At 34.7% G+C, this 20,125-nt stretch overlaps 1 protein-coding gene across 10 annotated transcripts in view; it reads right to left on the bottom strand.

The window, feature by feature from the left end:
• BTBD10 (BTB domain containing 10) overlaps nucleotides 1-20,125 on the bottom strand; it is an 88,539-nt gene that overhangs the window by 34,920 nt on the left and 33,494 nt on the right. Inside the window, exon 1 of one of the 10 annotated variants that reach the window (XM_007497119.3) lies at nucleotides 6,101-6,489. The exons of the other annotated variants lie outside the window; for them this stretch is intronic. Within the exon in view, the coding sequence (XP_007497181.1) occupies nucleotides 6,101-6,225 (125 nt within the window). The 5' untranslated portion in view covers nucleotides 6,226-6,489. Of the gene's footprint in view, nucleotides 1-6,100; nucleotides 6,490-20,125 lie in introns of those variants that run through there. 10 annotated transcript variants of the gene reach the window in all.

The raw sequence follows: 20,125 nt of genomic DNA, 5'->3' as shown, positions 1-20,125 counted from the left end.
AGCTAGTTAAATAGTAACTGAGAATAGGACCTGAAATTCTTAATTATAGCTTAGAATTTATATACAATAAAACCATCCAGGAATAAGCTATTCTTTTTTTAACCCTTAAATTCTATCTTAGAACCAATGTGTACTGGTTCTAATGCAGAAGAGTAGTAATGACTTGGTAATGGGAGGTAATGGTCACATAGCTAGGAAGCATCTAAGGCTAGATTTGAACTCGGGATCTCCCATCTCTGGACTTAGCTCTAAATTCACTAAGCCATCTTGCTATCCCCAGAAATCGACTACTCTTAACAAAAGTCAATTAAGTCCTCTGATATAAAAGGAACTAACAGTCTGAATTCAGCCTAAATCATGTTATTTGTCACCATATTTCTTTCTTCTTTTACATGATGAATATGCCTACTGTGCCAAAGAGTCACTGGGGCTTGGGTTTAGTTCCCATCTTAAGAGAATTGTTAAGCCTGAGATTCCTCTTCAGGGTGGATTCTCACTGGAAAAGGGTCAAACCTGAGGGTTCTACCTCCCACACTAAAATAAAGGGGAATCACTAAATCTATCTAGGCCACAAGTTTAGAGGCTTCTAGATTCCATGTTGACACAGGAAATAATATTAATAATTTTTAAAGAATAAGTTATTTTGCAGAGAAAATCAAGAGTTAATTTTTATTTAATTTTCAGCAAATCTCTTAGAAGTCTCATATCCAAACTGCATCAAGGAACTAATGTAAATATAGGATGACAGTCATTCCTCAATAGAAACATGCTCAAAAGGAAAAAAAAACAAGACAATTCCTTAAAAAAAGGGAAGCATTCAAAAGCTATATATATTAAAAAAAAAAAAGTTTCAAGTCATCAACATTTAAAGAAATGCCTTCCCGGGGTTGATGTTGAACCTAGATGACCCCAAACTTGTAGAATAGAAAGCTTTAATGAACCCCAGTTTACTTAGCTTAAAGGTGAAAGTCTCCGTTTTGACCTAGTTACTGGAGAGTTCCTCCCTGAGGGAAAATCCAAACTCAGACTAACAATAGGTCTTAAAGGAGTTCTGAGAGGGGATGGCTAATCCCATCAAATGCCAGATATTTTTTGCCTTAGAAGTTTCTCCCTTAGTACCACACTCACACTCAAAACTTTCTAGTCTACAAGTTTGGGGGCTTCTAGATTCCATGTCAACACCTTTCTCAGTTCGTACATATTTGTTTGTTTATTGTCAACCCTATTAGATTATGAACTTCTTATGGGCAGGGATTGTCTTTTGCTTTTTTCTGTATCCCCAAGGTTTTAAACACAATGCCTAGCACACAGTTGGTAACATTTATTATGTGGACTATCAGATTGGCAAAGACAATAAAAGAAAATGGCAAACTTTTGGTAAAGCTGCAGGAAGACATGTGAAATGGTACATTCTTGGTGGAACTGTACATTGGTCCAGCCATTTTGGAAAGCAATCTAAAACCATGCAAATCCTTTTACCCAGAATTATCACTAGTAAACCTAAATCCAAAGAGTTCAAAGAAAAGGAACTTTTATGTACAAAAATAGTTACAAAAATTCTTTTTGTTGTAGGCAAAGAAATGGAAACAAAAGAGATGCCCATTAGCAGAGAAATGGCCAAACAAATTTATTGTTCCTTCTTAAAAAGGTGATCTATTGAGAAGAGATGGGAAGTGATGGCAGTCTTTTAAAAGCATTTTTAAAATTCATGTTAGTTTATATACATATCTATATACAACCTTAAAGTCTTAAAAATGAATAAAAATATATTTAAACTAAAAGGAAAGGAGGAAAAGAAAAATCTTTTATCTCCCAAGATAGTAACATGAGGAAATCCAGAACCAAAAGGAAGCACACTAAGAAAAGCATCTGGACAAAGATTAAGAGAGGCAGTTTACAAACTAAATTAAAATCTTTTTTTAAAAGTACGCTACAGACCATAAAGAAGAGAAAAGGGAAATGGGTGGCAAGAAAAAGATTACATTTCTAACAAAGCACTCAACATGCTCTTATAGGATAATCTATTCCAATTCCGGATCTCTAATTGTAAGAGTTCTTTATCAAAGCCAAAAATCTGCCTTCTTATATGTAACTCCTACTTGCTCAATCTAGCTCTACCTTTTTATAGGTACAGGAATAAGTCTGTTTTTCCTTCTAACTGAAGACTGTTAGAATATAAATGTGGCACCTAGAAGTAAATACTGTACATGGTTTTTTAATATAGCACAAGTCAAGTACATGTTAACCTTCAATGTCTTCATTATATACTTTAATTAACAATTTAATTAGTTGTAATAAATTATATAAATGATGATTAGCAAGATGGAGAACCTCTCCAAAATAGGAATTATGCACAAAAAGCAATCTCAACTGTCTCCATAGACCAAGAACCAAAATAAGATGAACATTGAAGAAAATTAATTCCTCTACACTCTCTCAGTACTCTCCTTCCTGTCCCCTCCACCAACCACACTTCCCAACAGTAGAACTGCACAAGCTAACCCACAACAGACTTACAATACAACTCATTTCTACTGCCATCCTCCATCCCAGTAATAGGAAGCCAAAAAGCAGAAGCTTACTCAGGTGAATGAGTATGAATGAACTCTGCTGAATGAAAACTCAGCCAAGAGAACTAAAGAACTAGAGGAGGACATGTGTGTTATGGCTATGTGGCACTCCATTAAGATGGGGGTCAATCCAGCATCCAGCTGAGGCCAACTTATTCCCCCAGAACACTCTTTAGAGAAAAATTAAGGGAAGTGAAACCTGAATTACCCAGCATGAGAGGAGGGTAAAACAGCTTTAAGGTCCAGGACCCAGAGGAAATTGCCATCAAAGAAGATAAGAAAATTAAGTGATAGAATAAAAAATATTTTTTTAAGACACTGAAAATACTCAAAATCTCAGGAGGAAAAATAAATCAAATGCCTTGCAAAGACATAAACTAACAAGAAAGATGTTAATGACAGAAGAGATTATGGTCTCCAAATCAGGTGAAAGAGTCCAGACATCTAGGAAAAAATATTTCAAAACAAAAAAGAGTATGAGACAACATCAGATGAGGCATAGGACCAAATATCCCCAAAAGAAGCATAGAACCACAACAGGATATTACAGAATGGTGTTAAAAGCATTTTAAAATACAAGCAATACAGCAGAAATAATGGACAAAAAAGGAAAAATTTGAGTCCCTGGTGACAAGCCTATAAGAAACAAAAAAGAGAAAAACTGATTGGGAAAGAAAAAATATGAAAGTGAAGGTTGATCTGTAAGAAAAACAAAATGCAATAATAACATTAAAAGAAAATTTGCCTCTATACAAGCAAAACTTATTTCAAAGAAACAATTGTAGAGAGGAAAGTTAGGGATTATAGGTCTCCAAGAAAAATACGAATTTTTAAAAATCTGCATGTCATAATGAAAAAACAACAACCAAAACCACCAGGAAGCCAGCCAGAACACACACACATTTGATTATCAAAAGAATCCAAAGAATGCCTCCAGATATAAGAAAATACTCTATTATGTTGCAAATCCCAATCAGGGATACTTAAATTTAATAATTATGGTAACAATCAAATATAAAGGAAAGAAAACTCAAATAAAAGAAGACAATTCTGCACCCACCAGAATCATAGGAGGAAATGGAATCTGTGTTTTGAGGAACTTAAGTTTTCAAGACACAACTCAAGGTGACATGTCCTGCAAACCTCAAACTAACTATTAATGTAAAAAGATGTACTTCAAAAAAGAGACAAACATTCTTGGAAACAAAGTGAGAACTGAAGTTATTTTATAAATATAATATAATCTTGGGGTTTTGAGTATCAAATTTACCACTTACTAGGAAGACATCTTAAGGCACATCTCTTAATATATTTGACCCTCAATGTCAACTTCTTTAAAATGGAGATAACTGATTAATTTCTATACAGGATTAATGATTAGATAATGCAGAAGAATGTAGGTAAAAATCCTTTGTATTAGATAAATATACAACATGGTTATCTTAAAAGGTGACATCTACATTCCAAGGTTCATTTAAATCTATTTTTTAACAAAATGCAATTTTATACAAGAATTTTCCCCTATAACAAAATAAACCTATAGAGATTTAATGGGGGAGGGGAGTGTAGGGATTGGAGAATAATAAATTTGTTTAATGGTCATATTATTGAGTCAATACTAGATTTTTTGTAAGTGTCAGGCCTCAAAGAAACTTTAGAATTAAACTAGTTAAACCAGGAAATTAAATTAAACTCTATCAATACAATCCAAGTCTTTATGAAAGAATTCTATTTTCTATTTCCCCCAATGATAACCTTTATCTTTTACAAATTATTTTCACCATGCATCTAATAATTCTACAGCAATATATCTCACCCTTAAAGAACAATTTAAGAGAACCATAACAGAGAACAAAAAGATGGGGTAGGTACAAAACACATTTTTCTCCCTTAGGGGTCTCTATCCCATTGGAATTTTGCCAAGCACCAAAGAATTAAAACAAAACACTAAATGCATTGTTTGGGTGGATAAAAAAGGATGAAAAAATTAGTATCATTTCCTTTCACTACCCAGAGTCAATATGAAGAATCATACTCAGACCAAGACTCTGAGAAAAGTAATCATGGAAAAGGAAAAGAACCATGCCCTCCTGGACCACAACTTCCACACAAACAAGTACAAGAACATCCTCAGTAAGAAGCTCTGCAATAAGATCACTGGATATGTTATTCATCTGATAAAGTGGATCCACAGAGGATCTGTGAGAGGTAGCTCCAACAAATTGGAAGAATGAGAAAGGAGGGGGTAACTGTGTCCCTGACAGCTCCACTCTGATCACTGAAGTGGACCCTAATACCAAAGAAATATTGAAACTTCTAGAGTTCAGAAGTCTGTCCAACCTGCAACTTATCAAGCCCACAGCTGAGATGAACTTTAAAACCCCCAGAGGAGCCGTTTAATACTTGCTTTTGCCATCTTTCTAATAAATTTGTAACCCCCACATTTCCACTTTTTGTTCTTTACCTAGCATAAAATCAGATAAATGAGTTTTCAAGAATATATAATTGCTTTAAATGAAGAGTTTAGAAAATGAAGACAAATTTATCTTTAGATATTATTTTAGTTATATTATTCTTAACAAAAGTTTGCAAATATACATAAGATCAGGTGACCCTAGAAGACTCAAGCCTCAACAGTTAATATGATACTGACAGATGCTTCCAAATTTGAGAATAGCCACTGATACTCTCTTCTATTACATGGAAGGCTATTTTTCATCCATTAGTCAAGTATACAAAATTTAAATAAAAACCAGATATTAAAGAAGCCCTTTCAACATTAATAACCAAGTAATATAGTAGTCCCTGAGACATGAGAGAGGAATGAGAGAAAACAAAGAGGTTAAATATGAACCAAAAAGTTTTTAATTATTTTAGTTTCTGAAATAAGAAATTTTCTCACTCTATTAAAACAAAAACATGACAGTAAAATAAATTGCTCCATTTGAAAATACTATATTTACAATCTTTGAAATAAACTTAATTTGTGCAAGCTCAAAAAAATGACATGTAGATTACTTTTTGTTTCATATTGACAATTACCAAACCACCTGATCAATAATTTCTATTCTTTAATTAAGCACAGCATTATTTTAACTAATAATTGGTTATACTGATTGAAAATGCTTAAAAGGACTTTTGCTCCTTAGAAATAATTTCATTTACTTTATTCTCACCAGTTTGATGTTTTAAAGATGCAGCAAAAACAAATTCTAAATGAATCTCTTTCTTAAATAATTTTGATGGTGTTCATACAGAAAGATTACCAAATCTAATATTCTCGAGTTACAGGAAGATTCCACTAAGATTTTTAAACAAAAAGCCACCCAAAACACATGAGAAAATAAAAATAAAAAAAAAAATACATGCCATTTATTTTAAAATCACCTGTCACTAAAGTGAAAGCAAGAATGGCCTTTGGCATTCAAAAATTTCTGTGAACAAAATAAAATTGGGGGGGAGGGGGGTGTCCCTGTTTATCTCTTACTAAGACCTAGAGATTATCATGTAATAAATAAATGAATACACACCTTCCGGTTGAACATGCCAAGGAAGACACACAAAAGCAAGGAAAAAATTTTGAAATCAGAGCACAAAGGAGCTCTGCTCTTTCAAACAATGCAGCAGTGAAAGCCAGGTCAGCATCCTTGAGCATTACTAGCAAAGTTTAGCACACTTGATATTTCCATTATCTTCTTAAGATTCCTTTGAATCATTCAAAATAATCTTATTCCTCTCACATACACTCAACTCCTCTAGCTTTTATTCCGTTTCTTTGCTTCCCAAGTGCAATAATCCTGTTTCAGTTATTTAGGCTGCCTAATGTTCAGAGACGCAACCTCCCTCTAGATATTAATTCAGTTCATTTTCTCACAGTCACTGACTCAGCCGTGGGTAGTGCAGCACTGACGTCTCTAACCTAACAGAATCGTATGAGCTGTGGTCGTTCCATTTCTCTATCTCTACACAGCCATTGGATATTGTAATTGACAGACAGGAAAAAGAAGCTAAGAGAAGAGAGCTTAGTGGTACACTGCCAAATGCCATCTGTAAAGCTAATTCTAGCCTTGCCAGCCTTCCAGGTTTCCGAAAAAGGGGGGAAAGCTAGTTGAAAATAATACAGCAAACTTCTTTTTTCATTAAGTTATCTACCTTTAATTTTTTGGTACACTTCAAGTCAGTAAAGATTCACTTGAATTTATGACCAAAGAATAAAGTTCAAGCAATGCTACTTGATTCTTCAAAGAAAAAACACGTTTTTATCTTCTAAACAATTCCTGAGGCTACAACCTATAATTTGCAAAGTAAATGGAAAGCTCAGTCTTCATTCAGGACCAGATAAAGAACAGAGCATGCGCTCCCCATGTGGCAGTGAAACCTTGCAGCAAAGTCTCATATTGAATATATGATGCATGTATCTTTGGTAACTTGAGGAGGCTGCAGATTCTGAGTTTGATACAGTGATTGTCCTTCAAAGTACCTTCAGTCTACAGTTGATTGCTTTAGGTATGTGATTTGTATAGAGAATGAAATACTGGTTTTTTTTAAAAGCCCTACTCTGACTATAAGTAACAACAATTTTGGCTACCTTCAGAAAAAGAATTAGGAGATTATTAGCAAAAGTACCAGTTAAAATGTGGGGCAAGATATCAAACCTCCATTTAAAATCAAAGATCTAGTCAAAATATTTGCTAAAATTTTACTACAGTCAAAGCTCTTTCCTAAGTATCATCAATTCTGCTTGTCATCAGAAAATGAGGCAAGAAAAAGAATCAGATCCAATACACAGCATTTATTATGTATATTTTACATTTCTAACAATGCATCACAATATCATATATACCTACTAAAAGAATCACATTTATTTATATATAAAGATATAGATATATAGATGATTTACAAAATATTTTATGTTTATTACTTCATTTTCTATCTTTGGACTTGTGTTATTCCACTTATACAAGTAGCTACTCAGATAATACTTGTATGCATATTATCCTCATTTTATAGATGAAGATAATTCACTCCAGTGAGATTACATAACTAGTATGTAATGGAGCTAGGAAGAAAAAATATATATACATATATATACACACATACATACATTGTTTCAAGACAAAGTGACTCTGGCGCAGTAGGCAGCACATCAGCAAGCTGAAGATCCATCCCTGGAAGTGTGATAATACTGGGAGAGGCTTCTGGAGACTAGAAAAGTCACTGGTCTTCGGATTGGGCTTAGCCCCCATCTGAAGTGGATTGTGGATTCTCACAGGAACAGGCTCAAACCCTGAGGCTTTCACCACCAAGCTAAATAAAACTGGGGAATAATCACTAAATCTTTCTAAGCTACAAGTTTTGGGGACTTTTAGATTCCACATTAACAATACATACATATACTCTCTCTCTCTCACACACACACACACACACACACACACACTTTTCTGAGTTTCTATAGTGATTGAATTATGTATGTATGTATGTATGTATATAGACCAACTTGAAATCTGGACACCCCAAGTTTACCCCTGCCCTTTGAGAAACCCTAGTACTAGGCACACCTGTTTTGGGCTGAACTATAGACCTTAAACTGTTTGGGGACCCTAGTTTGGGTGCCGAAGTAGACACAGTCAAATGTTGAGTACTGTTATTTGTTTTAAAAGCTTTTCCCATTGTATTACAGTCATCTCTCAGGAAATCCAGCTCTTAAGACTCTTTCCTTTGTATTTGTTGTAGCTGACTGCTCCCCCATACCCCAGCTGCTGGCTACAATACAAACCTCTTTGCAGCCTGCTTGCAGTTTGTCTAGGCAGGCTTGCTATACCAAGTTCTCCAGAAGGCATAGAACTTCCCCAAATTCTATTGTTCTTCAGGGGATAATCTAGAGTGGCTATCCTGTCAGAGATACTGATGAAGGCCAAATAGTGGACACTCTCTCTTTCCTGATGAAAGACTTGGTTTTTCTGACCATTTTAATTGTTCTGTGTTTTTTCCAAGTTAACATGTATAAGTCTTTAGATCAAACAGCATTTATTAAACACCTGCACTATATTAAACACCAGGTACTATAAGCATTGGGGATACAAAAAAACAAACAAACAAACTCACACACACACACAAAAGTCCTTGTTCTCAAGGAACTCAAAGTCTAAAGGAGAAGACAACATGAAAACAACTGTAAATAAACAAGCTAAATACAGGATAAATTGAGGGTAATCTCTGAGAAAAGGCACAATGACTAAGGAGATATGGGAAAAGATCTTGCAGGAGGGCTGGCCTTCAGTTGAGATTTAAAGGAAGCCATGAAATTTAAGATGCAGAAATGAGGAGAAAGAACACTGATCTAGTATGAAAGAACTAGAGCTAAGAGATGGAGGTCTTGCTCAAACAGCAAGTAGACCAATGTCCCTGGATTATGGAGTATGTAGAGGGGAGTACGGTGTACAAAGATGAGAAAGGTCAGAAGAAGCTGGGTTACAAAGGTCTTAGAAAGCCAAATAGAGGGCATGCCAATCTCCTTATCTTTGTATCTTCCTGAGGAAACTTTCACTTACTAGCCATCTGACCCAGGGCAAGTCAACAAGTAAGAGATACTTTTGTAAGTTGTTCATCCTTTAAAGAGGACCACAGCATCACAGGTTGTCTGGGCTCACTCTCACTCTCTCTTTCAAAAGTCATCAGAAGTCCAGTAGTAAGACAAAAGTAAAGGACAACTGGCAACTACCCAAGGTAAAGTGGACCTTGGTGTCTTTTTTGTCTGATCACACTCTTAAGCACTCCACAGCAGCTGCTTCAGCCACCTTCATGGCTATTAGAACAAATTATTCTCTCATTCTCTTCCACCCATTCCACCAAATAGTCTTCACGTGTTTGTTGGAAAATGAGGGGATGCCCTTCAATTGGGGAATGGCTGAACAAATTGTGGTATATGTTGGTGATGGAATACTATTGTGCTAAAAGGAATAATAAAGTGGAGGAGTTCCATGGAGACTGGAACAACCTCCAGGAGGTGATGCAGAGTGATAGGAGCAGAACCAGGAGAACATTATACACAGAGACTGATACACTGTGGTACAATCGAAGGTGATGGACTTCTCCATTAGTGTCAATGCAATGTTCCTGAACAATCTGCAGAGATCTAAAAAACACTATCCACAAGCAGAGGATCAACTGTGGGAGTAAAAACACAGATGAAAAGCAACTGTTTGACTACAGGGGTGGAGGGGATATGACTGAGGAGAGACTCTAAATGAACACTAATGCAAATACCAACAATATGGAAATGGGTTCGAATCAAGAACACATGTGATACCCAGTGGAATCACCCATTGGCTATGGGGGGGGGGGGGGGGGGGAATGATCTTTGTTTGCAATGAAAATGTTTGGAAATGACCAAATAAAATAATGTTTAAAAAAATAAAATAAAATAAAATAAAAAGAAAAAAAAGAAAGCAAACGGAAAATATGATTTCCTATAAGGATTACATGAGTATCTAAAAGAAATGAGGTAAGAAATAAAAAATGAAATAAAAGTCTGGGAGAAAAAAGTGGAAAATAGCTTCAAAGAAAAAACTTTAACCAAGACAGTCTCCCTGAAAACTAGATTAGTATCAGTAACTCAAAGTCAGCAAGAAATATTAGAACAAAATCAAAAGATTATAAAAATAAAATATAAACTACCAAATTTAAAGAATTTCTAAGCCTGAAAAGTAGATCAAGAGGATTTTTTTAAATTACCAAACTCTCTAAAAACCATAATGAAAAAACTGTCTATATACTATATATCAAGAAATCATAAATTAAAACTGCCCAGCCCTATTAGAAAAGTAGGCAAATAGAAGATCAAGAGAATTCACTGATTACTTCTTGAAAGATATTCTGAAAGTTAAAGTCCCAGAAATATAATAATGAAAATCCAGAGCTCCCACAAAGAAAAATACAATAATCCAAAAAGAAGTAGTTCAAATACCAAAAGAACTACAGTAAAGACTACATAAAGAAGGAAAGCAACGAAGTGGGGAAAATATTTAATATCAAAACTCTGACAAAGATCTAATTTCCCAAATATATAAGGAACTAAGTCAAATTTACCAAAAAAAACAAGCCGTTCCCTAATTGACAAATGGTCAAGAGATATGAATAGGTAGTTTTCAGATAAAGAAATTAAAACTGTCAAATAATCACATGAATGCAATGATCCAGAACAATCCCAAGGGACTTATGATTTATCACTTGTTTATATAGATATGATTGGTGGGTTTTTGTTTTAAAAGATCACTCTCCTACAAATATGAATAATTATGGAAATGGGTTTTAAGCAATAATACATGTATAACCCAGTGGAATTGCTTGTCAGCTCCGAGAGGGGAGAGAGAAGTGGGAAGGGAAAGAACATGAATCATGTAACCATGGAAAAATTTTCTTAATTTTTTTAAAGAAAGAAAAAGACTATATATGATATAATCTGGCAGTTTCTGCCATAAATGAGAGATCTTGAAATACATATTTCCAATGACAAAAAACATAGGCTTAAAATCACAAATAATAAAATTCTACAGGAAAAGACATGGATTCAGTGAAAAAAGAGAACTTTTGAAGTTTATCTGATGAAAAGACTAGGACTGAAACTCTGAAATATAAACACAGGAGGCCAGAGAAATCTAAAAAACTAAATTTGAAAAATTGAAAGGAGTTAGATAATGATATAGTGCTAAGGGGATAATAGCAAGTGCTTCATCAGAACCTTACAGTCTTCAAAAAATACTGAAGGAGAAAAACAGAGAACCTGTAGTCATTTTGAGGATTTAAATAGCAGAAAGAGAAAGGAAAACATATTAGTGGAGAAAGAAGGAAGCAGGGGATAGAATTTGTCATTTCTTATAGAGTACATAAGAGTATACAAATATTGAATATAAAGGGTGAGTAGAGAGGATATCAGATGAATCTCAGTCATCTCAAATGGACAGAGGACTGAAAATAAACACATAAAAAGAGTGGGATAGAACTATATCAAATTCAACGGGGGGAAAACGGAGAAATAAGGAAAGAGAGATAGCTGCAAACAACACAAATCTCCTGCCTGAAGAAAGGAGTGAAGAGGTACTGCAGAATGGCTGAAGAAATTATGGCATATTAAATACTACTGTTCTACAAACAATGATGAAAGAGATGATTTCAGAGAATCCTGGATAGTATGAACTGACACAAGAGCAAAGTGAGTAGAACTAGTAGACAAATTTATACCTAGACAGAAAAACTATAAAGAAAAATAACTTTAAAAGACGGTAGCTTCCCAAAGGTGTAAATCTAAAAAGGCAGCATAAGAGTCATCAGCTCTTCCCTCGAGTTCTTATAGACAGATTAGCACAGCCAACAATAAGGTAGAGAAGCTGAATTAATGCATCCCTGATGAATATCTTTTCTCTGCTATAACTAAGTAAACCTTTTTTAACTGTTAAATCTTCATTTCAATCTTAAAACTGAACAAGCAGATATGACCTACACCACCATGCCACCTCCTTTAGAAATCTTTCCTTCCTTCCTATTCCTATTTACCACCTCTCCTTTTCTACTGACTCCTCTCTTCATGCTTACATACTTATATCCCCTATCTTTGAAAACAAGGAGGTTCATTTGTCTGTGCCTCCACTCTAACTGCCCACTTATCTCTCCTTTTCACTGCTAAACTTCTAAGAAAAAAATGTCTGCACTTAAATTATCTCAGTACCACTAATTTCTTTTTTAAATTGTTTTTGGAATTTTCTCTATTATAAATTTAAATGCAAAACAAATATTTCAATAAACAGAAGGACCAGAAAAGAATATACACTATGAAGTAGTGAAAAGAGCGATGGATCTAGAATCATAAAGACCCAGGTCTTTAGACACTTACCTAGCTCTGTTACTGACTTGAGACTCAGCTTCCTTATGTATAAAGAAGGGGTGTCAAATTCAAACACCTGTAAAGTCTCTTGGCTAAGAAATACTAGATTTGTTATGTATAGTATGTTTTAACCACAGTAGTAATAATACTGTTATCTGTGCTTCCTTGTGAATTTTTGTATTTTAAAAAATATTTTATTGGTGCCATTTATTAAAGCTCTGTCAATATTTACTAACTCAAACCCACTATACCTCACTGAACCTCTTCCCCAAAAACAAATAAGCAAAACACTTCAATATAGTGGACATATCCCAAAACCTATCTCATTTTTGTCTATGTAATCCAAGAGTCAGCAAACCATAGAACAATTGCTCTGTTTTTATATAAGTCTACTAGCTTAACATATTTTTTTAAATCTTTTCAAATGAGGGTATGTTAAATTTATGGTTGGACAGAAAATATTTAATTGATTGCCAGGGATTTAGTTACTAAATCTCAAAAATGAATTACTGAAGTCAGAATGGAATCTATGGTAGTTTATTTTACAATAGAGGAAATATATTAAGGAAGAGAGAAAGAAAAAAAGGGGGAGAGAGCTCTGGCTTCATCTGAGCAGCATATTCAAGGGCCCCAGCTAGGGGAAAGGAGTCTCAAGATGACCTGCCTTTAGGGCCTTTACACTCACCACATATCAATTCAATCAGCAGATTCTTTAACAGCCTCAACTCCAGTAGAACTGCTTCCTACAGGAGACTCAACTCCAGGTGTGTCTCTTTCAAACTCCCAGAAGACCAACCAACAACTTTCAGGCCCTTGTCTCTTTCTTTTAAAGACCCTTTTTCTTGAGTCACTTCCCCTAATTCCACATCTACCAATCACAGCTGATACTCTGCTCTAGGACTGCCCAGAAGGCAGTTAGTCGATTCTAATTACCCTCTATGGCACAGGTGGGTCACAGATTTCCCACTTCATGATTAAGTGGGATATTTACACCTTTGGTGATTAGATCTAACATGGACAGAGCTTCCCACTCAACTTTAAGTACCGTGCTTACATGTTTGGGGATTAAATCTAAAAAATAGACAAGGGATTACAATTTAATCTTCACAATCAAGGAAGAGCTAAGTACCTACTTTGTTACAATCAGAGGAGAGCCAAATCCAATCAATCTTCACAGGTATTAGAAAAAGGATTTTTAGCTCTGGGGCTGTTTAAAAAAAGCAGCAGGCCACATCTAGCCTTCAAGAGCCCCTTGCCATTTCTTTAGCAAGACCTGGATGTGCTTCATTATCAGTCTTCTGAAATCATGATTGGTCATTAAATTGATCAGAGTTCTGTAGTCTTTCAAAGTTGTATTGATTTACATTATTTTAGGAATCCTGTAAAATTGTTATTTTGCTCACTTTACTCTGCATTGGTTCAAACAAGTTTTTTTTTTTCCTGTATTCTCTAAAGTCATCATTTCTTATAGTAAATTACATTCACATACCACAATTTGTTCATTCCACAATTCCCCAACTTTGTTTCCAGGTATTTGCATGATAAGTGCTGCTATAATAATCTTATACACATAGGTTTCATTCATTAGCCCTTTGACCTTGCCCTCTAGGGGTAGAATCCTAGTGAAAGTCAAAAGATATGCAGGGTTATTTTTGGAGAACAATTCCAAAATGCTTTCAAGAATAGTTGAACCAATTCACTAAACATTATTTATCAACCTGCTACAATCTAACTTCCAACCTCATTCTTTTTTTCAAACTATTCTCTCAAAAGGTTACTACTAATCAATGAGTATTAACTGAAAGATCTCAATCCTTATACAGCTGATCGTGACCATTCCAGGATACTTTTAATTTCCCATTGTTTCTATGACAGTGTGCTGTTGGTTCTCCTCCTGTCTGTTCCTAGAAGATAGTAGTAGAAATGAGGAGGGAATGTATTCTAAGCATGAAGAAAACGCTTTATGTATACAGGAGATAGAACACTGTATATGAATGAAGAAAAGCCAAGGCCACTTTGGCAGAACCACTTTGGCAGTTTAAATGACAAAATGTAAGACTGAAAAAGTAGGCTGAAGTCATGCTATGAGCTTTAAAATGTCTAACATAAAGGGAAGCTAGATGGCTCTGTAGGAAGAGCCAGGCCCAGAGATGGAAAGCCCTGGATTCAAAACTGATCGTAGATATTTCCTAGCTGTGTGAACTCCAAATGCTTTGCCCTGATCACTCTTCTGCCTTGGAAACAATATATTGATTCTGAGACGGTAAGGATTTTTTTTAAAGAAAATTAAAACTTCAAAAAAAATTTTAAGAAGTCTAATCCAAAAATAAGAGGGAATCATTGGAATATCAAGTAAAGATGTGATATGGAAAAAAAAAACTGTGGTTTTAAGAAAAATCATTTTGGCAGAATTGTAAAAGAGAAATTTTAAGGTAGGGAGTCCAAGTAGGAGGCAATTGTAATATTTTGGAATTACTTTGGCATCTAAGTGGAGAACAGACAGGAAAATAGCAATACTTAAGAAAGGAAGATCAATTAGGAAGTTTATGCTAGATGAATGCCTACTCCAGGACAGTGGCAGTATTAAGAGAGGAGACACACACACAAGAGGTATATTGTGAAAGTAAAACCAACAGATTGGGTGTAGAAGAGTCAAGGATGAATGACTGAGGCTGGGAGCTAGGTGACTGAGAGGATGGTGATAGAAGAAAGAAAGGTAGGATGAGAAGAGAATAATTTCAGTCCGAGACTTGTGGAGTTTAAGATGTCTGTGGGTAATCCAGTCTGATATGAACAAGAGGCAGTTGGAAATTCAAGATTATATCTCTATGTCGTACCAATTTCACTTTGAGTGGCTAGCTAGTACAGTGGTTCCCCCTCACACTAAGTGAGTTTGGCTGTAAAAGAAAAATTTAATACAACTTGTGAGGAAGTGAGGGGGAGATAATAAGGCCAATAGAGGGTTAAAGTTAGGGAAGATCTAGGCTGATTTGTAGACACTGGGAAAGGGACCAATAGACAGAAAAAGAATGAAGAATTGAAAAAGAAACCATTTCATGAAGGAGAATTGTTCACAGACAGAAAGATTGATCTTAGGCAAAACAGCCACAACTTCTGCCTTTATTTCATATTAATCCCCTACAAACTTGTAATATGGGGTTGTCCCAAAAGTCTTAGTGTAACTTTAAATTTTAATAATCTTAGAACTACAAAGTCTATATCCTTACCAAAAGTATTATTTTAATTTCTTTTACATTTAGTTTTATGAATCCTGAATAGCACATTTTTTTTTCATTTTTATTTTAACAAGAGGATACCCTAATATTAAACACTGCATGGTCAACAGTTTTGTATATCAGTAGAGGAGGTCCTCTTCCTCTGTCGCTTTGGTCACCTTCATATATCAACCTCTATTATACTTTTTCTTCTTCTGAAAGGGTGAAGGATCACATTAACACTGGTAAAGTGTAGGTATGCATCAAAACTTCCCCCTTTGGATGATCTTCAGGCTAGAATTATAGACATAATCCTTTCAGTCATTAACAGCTGATGACAAGTTTTTACAAAGTTTAGTGATTTAAAAGTGATATATTATAGCACCAGAGTGGTTACACTAAATTATAATATCAATATTTTTACATTTTAAATAGTCCTTCAAATATTGTTTTATTTTAACAAGTTTGTAATATTCATAATTCTGAAGTTATTACAGTTTAAAACTCCACTAAGACTTGTTATACCCTGGTTTTCTAACTTAACTAAACTATTCTCTGAGAATTCACTTAAGGGATCCCCATGAGGGACTGTACTCCTTTCTTCCTAATCTTAATCTTCAAAGCAGCTCCTCTTCAAAGTCCTCCCCCAAAGGATTTTTCCATAATATACAACTGCTTCCCTTCCTCACTCAAGAAGCTCAAAGTTCTCACATGCCTCAAATTTGTTTATAGCACTTTATGTGTATGTCTATTATCTAAGCATATATTACATATGTCCCAAAAGAATATAAATTCCCCAGGAAAAGGACTCCTGTTTTTCATGTTTGTAAACCTAGTGTCTATCAAAAATGTTTGTGGAATTGTGGAATACATTGTGGGTGAACAATGTATCAAGAGTTCAGGGAGAGGGATGAAATACTAAAGTAAATATATTAATGAAGGCAGAGTTCAGAACAAAAAAATGGGATAGTCCCAATGTTAGACCTCATGTTGAATACTACTACCCTTAGTCCTAGACACAGGAAAACTAAAACAAAATTGTTAAGAGGAATGGAAACCTTGTCATATTATAATCTGTTACTGAGTTCAAAGATAAACCTGGCTTAGAAGGAAATGAAAAGATGGGAAGGGTCAGCTGTCAGTCTTGAGGGCAAAAGAAAACTAATACTTCCATTCCAGTATTTGGAGAACTGAAATGTATTAATATCTCGCTTTTTCTTCTTACCCCTAAGCTAGCAGTGGCAGTTACATAAAAAAAGAATTCTGTTCCTTGAAGTAAAAGCTTCTAATCATCAGAACTTCTGAAAAGTGGAACAGGCTACTTCATGAGGTGAGGGTTCACTATCACTTGAGGTTTTTAAGCAGAGATTAAGTCAGACCACACTGGAGTACTACATTGAATTTTGAGCACCACATTTTATTAAGGACAATGATAAACTGGAGAGCATCCAAAAGAAGACAATCAATCAGGATGGGGTGGGGGCCTTGATTCCAAGTCATATGAAGATTGGTTAAAGGACAAAATTTCTGTCAGGGTACATGATACCACCACAGCTGCACAAAAGGCAGAACTAGAAATAATGGGTGAAAGTTACAGAAAACTCCAATCTAGACCTAAAAAACTCCTGACAGATTAGATGTAATTCACTCTTTCCTTGAGGTCTTTACGGCAAATATTACATACTCATGTAACTGAGATATTGTAAGGGAATCATGGTTAGATGTGAATTGGACAGAATGGACTCTAAGATTCCAACTGGATGATGCTACAATGTTGAAGAGAATTCCTATTGAATTAAGTTAGATTTCATGGCCTCTCAAGTAGTCTTCAACTCTAAAATGATGTAACTATTACATTTTCCTCAGTGACAACACTATCCTAAGTGCCTAAGATCCCCTTTTCCCCCACCCCCAAAAAAGCAGTGGCTATCAAAGATAAAGGGAAGGATTCATCTTTCTGACATGTTCCTTAAATTTCCCTAAATCATTATTACTACAAGCATTCTAGTCAGCTTATGTCTGAAAACAAGTCTCCTTACCCCCTAGGTTTTCCCATTTTCTAGCCCATAATTTAGTTATATCAGAGGTAAATGTTATTTTTAAAATACCATGTTAAAAAAAAACAATATTATATTTACATGAACAGGTGTTACTTGACTGCTCAAGAACCTATAACAGTGACATTTGTTTGAAATGCTAATATCTGTTCACTTCCCACTTCCTAGGTACAAATCTTCCTCTGATCTGTAGGTCATAAAACCTAATGCTAGAAGGAACCTTTAAGAACACCCAATACTCATTAATTTATACCTGAGAAAACTAAGATCTAGCTGGGCCAAACTCAGGCAGGTAATAAGTAGCAAATAGCAGCTGGGTGACCCAGTGGATAGAGTGCTGGGCCTAGAGTCTGGAGGACTCCTCTCTTCCTGAGTTCAAATCTCATCTCACTTACTTGCTGTGTGACCCAGGGAAAGTCACATAATCCTATTTGTTTCAGTTTCTTCTTCTGCAAAATGAGCTGGAGAACAAAATGACAAACAACTTCGGTATCTTAACCAAGAAAACCTCAAATAGGATCATGAAGACTCAGAGATGTGACTGAAAAATGACTAAATACCTGGCAAAACTGGCCAAGGAGTAGTCTTATATCATCAACTTGTAAAAGTCTGAGAGTAGTTAAAACATAACTAATGAAGTATCCATTTTCTATTAAAATTTGCTATTTTAATAAAAATTTAACACAACTGAATTCAATTGAACCTTGAACTAGAGAATTTTTCAGTAGTATATCCCTCAGAAGAGCCCAAAATAACAGTGATATGTTAACTCTCCACTATTGGTGCTAAACTCATAGAAGGCTGCACAAGAGCAGTTTTTAGTCAAACATTTGTCCATTTGAATTCCAATTTTTCCTCCATGCCTTTTTTAAGCAAGCAATCCAGTTTCTAAACCACTGGCCCTAGCCTGCCTAAAAACAAAAGAACATAAAAGTCTCTTGGCAGAGATGCTCACCATAGTTATTGTATATGATGATATTAATGTGAGACCAGCAACTAAAAAACATTCATAGTTTATGTTCCTTATATATACTAAGTCCTTATATATACTAATAAATACTTGCTGAATTATTTGTGAATATATTTTATAAGCCAAACAAATATAATTTTATTTTCATTGCTGTCATTATTGAGTTTAAGAGTACAATTCTATATAACAGAAAAAAGAGAGAAATTAGGAAGTTTGCCCAGTGGAAAAAAATAAATGAACAGAAGATGACACAAATACAAAAATATAATCCTAAACTTAGTGGAATATATTCAAGAAAGAAAGAAATGTCAATTACAGATTCCAGGATAAGAAAAGGAAGCAGTTATAACAGACACAAAAACTTGAAACCTAACATTCCTTTATACATTGATTACTAAGTTCCTCTGGTGCACTAATAAATTCTCCATCATTTTCAACTTTAGCCCAGCTTAAATTTACTGAAAAATAAAACCAAAAGCAAAACTACTTGTCACAAACTAATCATAACATTCTTAGTTTTATGAACAGATGTTTTATTTTAAATAATTCATTTTCTGCTGCATAAATTTCTTATTTTAAAAGTTACACATTAAGAAAACCTTTCCTTTTTAAATTGCTTTGATTTATTTTATATGTTTATAATTTGGTTTTCAAATATACCTATTTTATAAGAATACAAGAAAAAAAATCTCTCATAGTAGCATCCTTAAGATAAACAATCTCAAATGAACATAAAAGTATCACAATAATTTTAAGGATAAGAACCTCTTGGACATGGAAAGTGGCCCATTTCCTTCAAAGTAGTTATCACAGATTCAGAAAGGGGGATCCTCAAAATAACTTTTTTTTTTTTAACCCTTACCTTCCATCTTAGAATCAATACTGTATATTGGTTCTAAGGCAGAAAAGTGGTATGGGCTAGGCAATGGGGGTTAAGTCACTTGCCCAGGGTCACACAGTTGGGAAGTATCGGAAGCCACATTTGAACACAGGACTTCCCATCTCTGGCTCTGGCTCTGGCTCTGGCTCTGGATCCACTGAGCCACCTAGCTGCCCCTTCAAATAACTTTTTTAAACTATCTCTTATTAATGATGCTATTTGTCACAATTTAGTATGCCGGACTAAACAGTCTTTATTTTTACTAAGTCATACCAAAGCTCTATTTTAAATTTTAATTACCTTATTCAACACTTTTTTATGAAGACATTTTAACACTAATATTTAGCATTCTATTAGAAAAAGAAATTAAAGAAGTTAATCTTTTCCTTAACTTTCTACATATAATTTTTAATCAACCCTGATTTTGGGATGTTTGCCTCAGTTTCCTTATCCATAAAATGAGCTGAAGAAAACCACTCTAGTATCTTTGCCAAGAAAACCTCAATTAGGGTCACAGAGTCAATACAATGGGAGGGAAGGAAAGGGGGAGACA

Source organism: Monodelphis domestica, chromosome 6 (assembly GCF_027887165.1).
Source record: "Monodelphis domestica isolate mMonDom1 chromosome 6, mMonDom1.pri, whole genome shotgun sequence".
Classification (NCBI taxonomy): Eukaryota; Metazoa; Chordata; class Mammalia; order Didelphimorphia; family Didelphidae; genus Monodelphis; species Monodelphis domestica.
The sequence above is the reverse complement of the archived record's forward strand: the minus strand, read 5'-3'. Positions and strand labels throughout refer to the sequence as shown.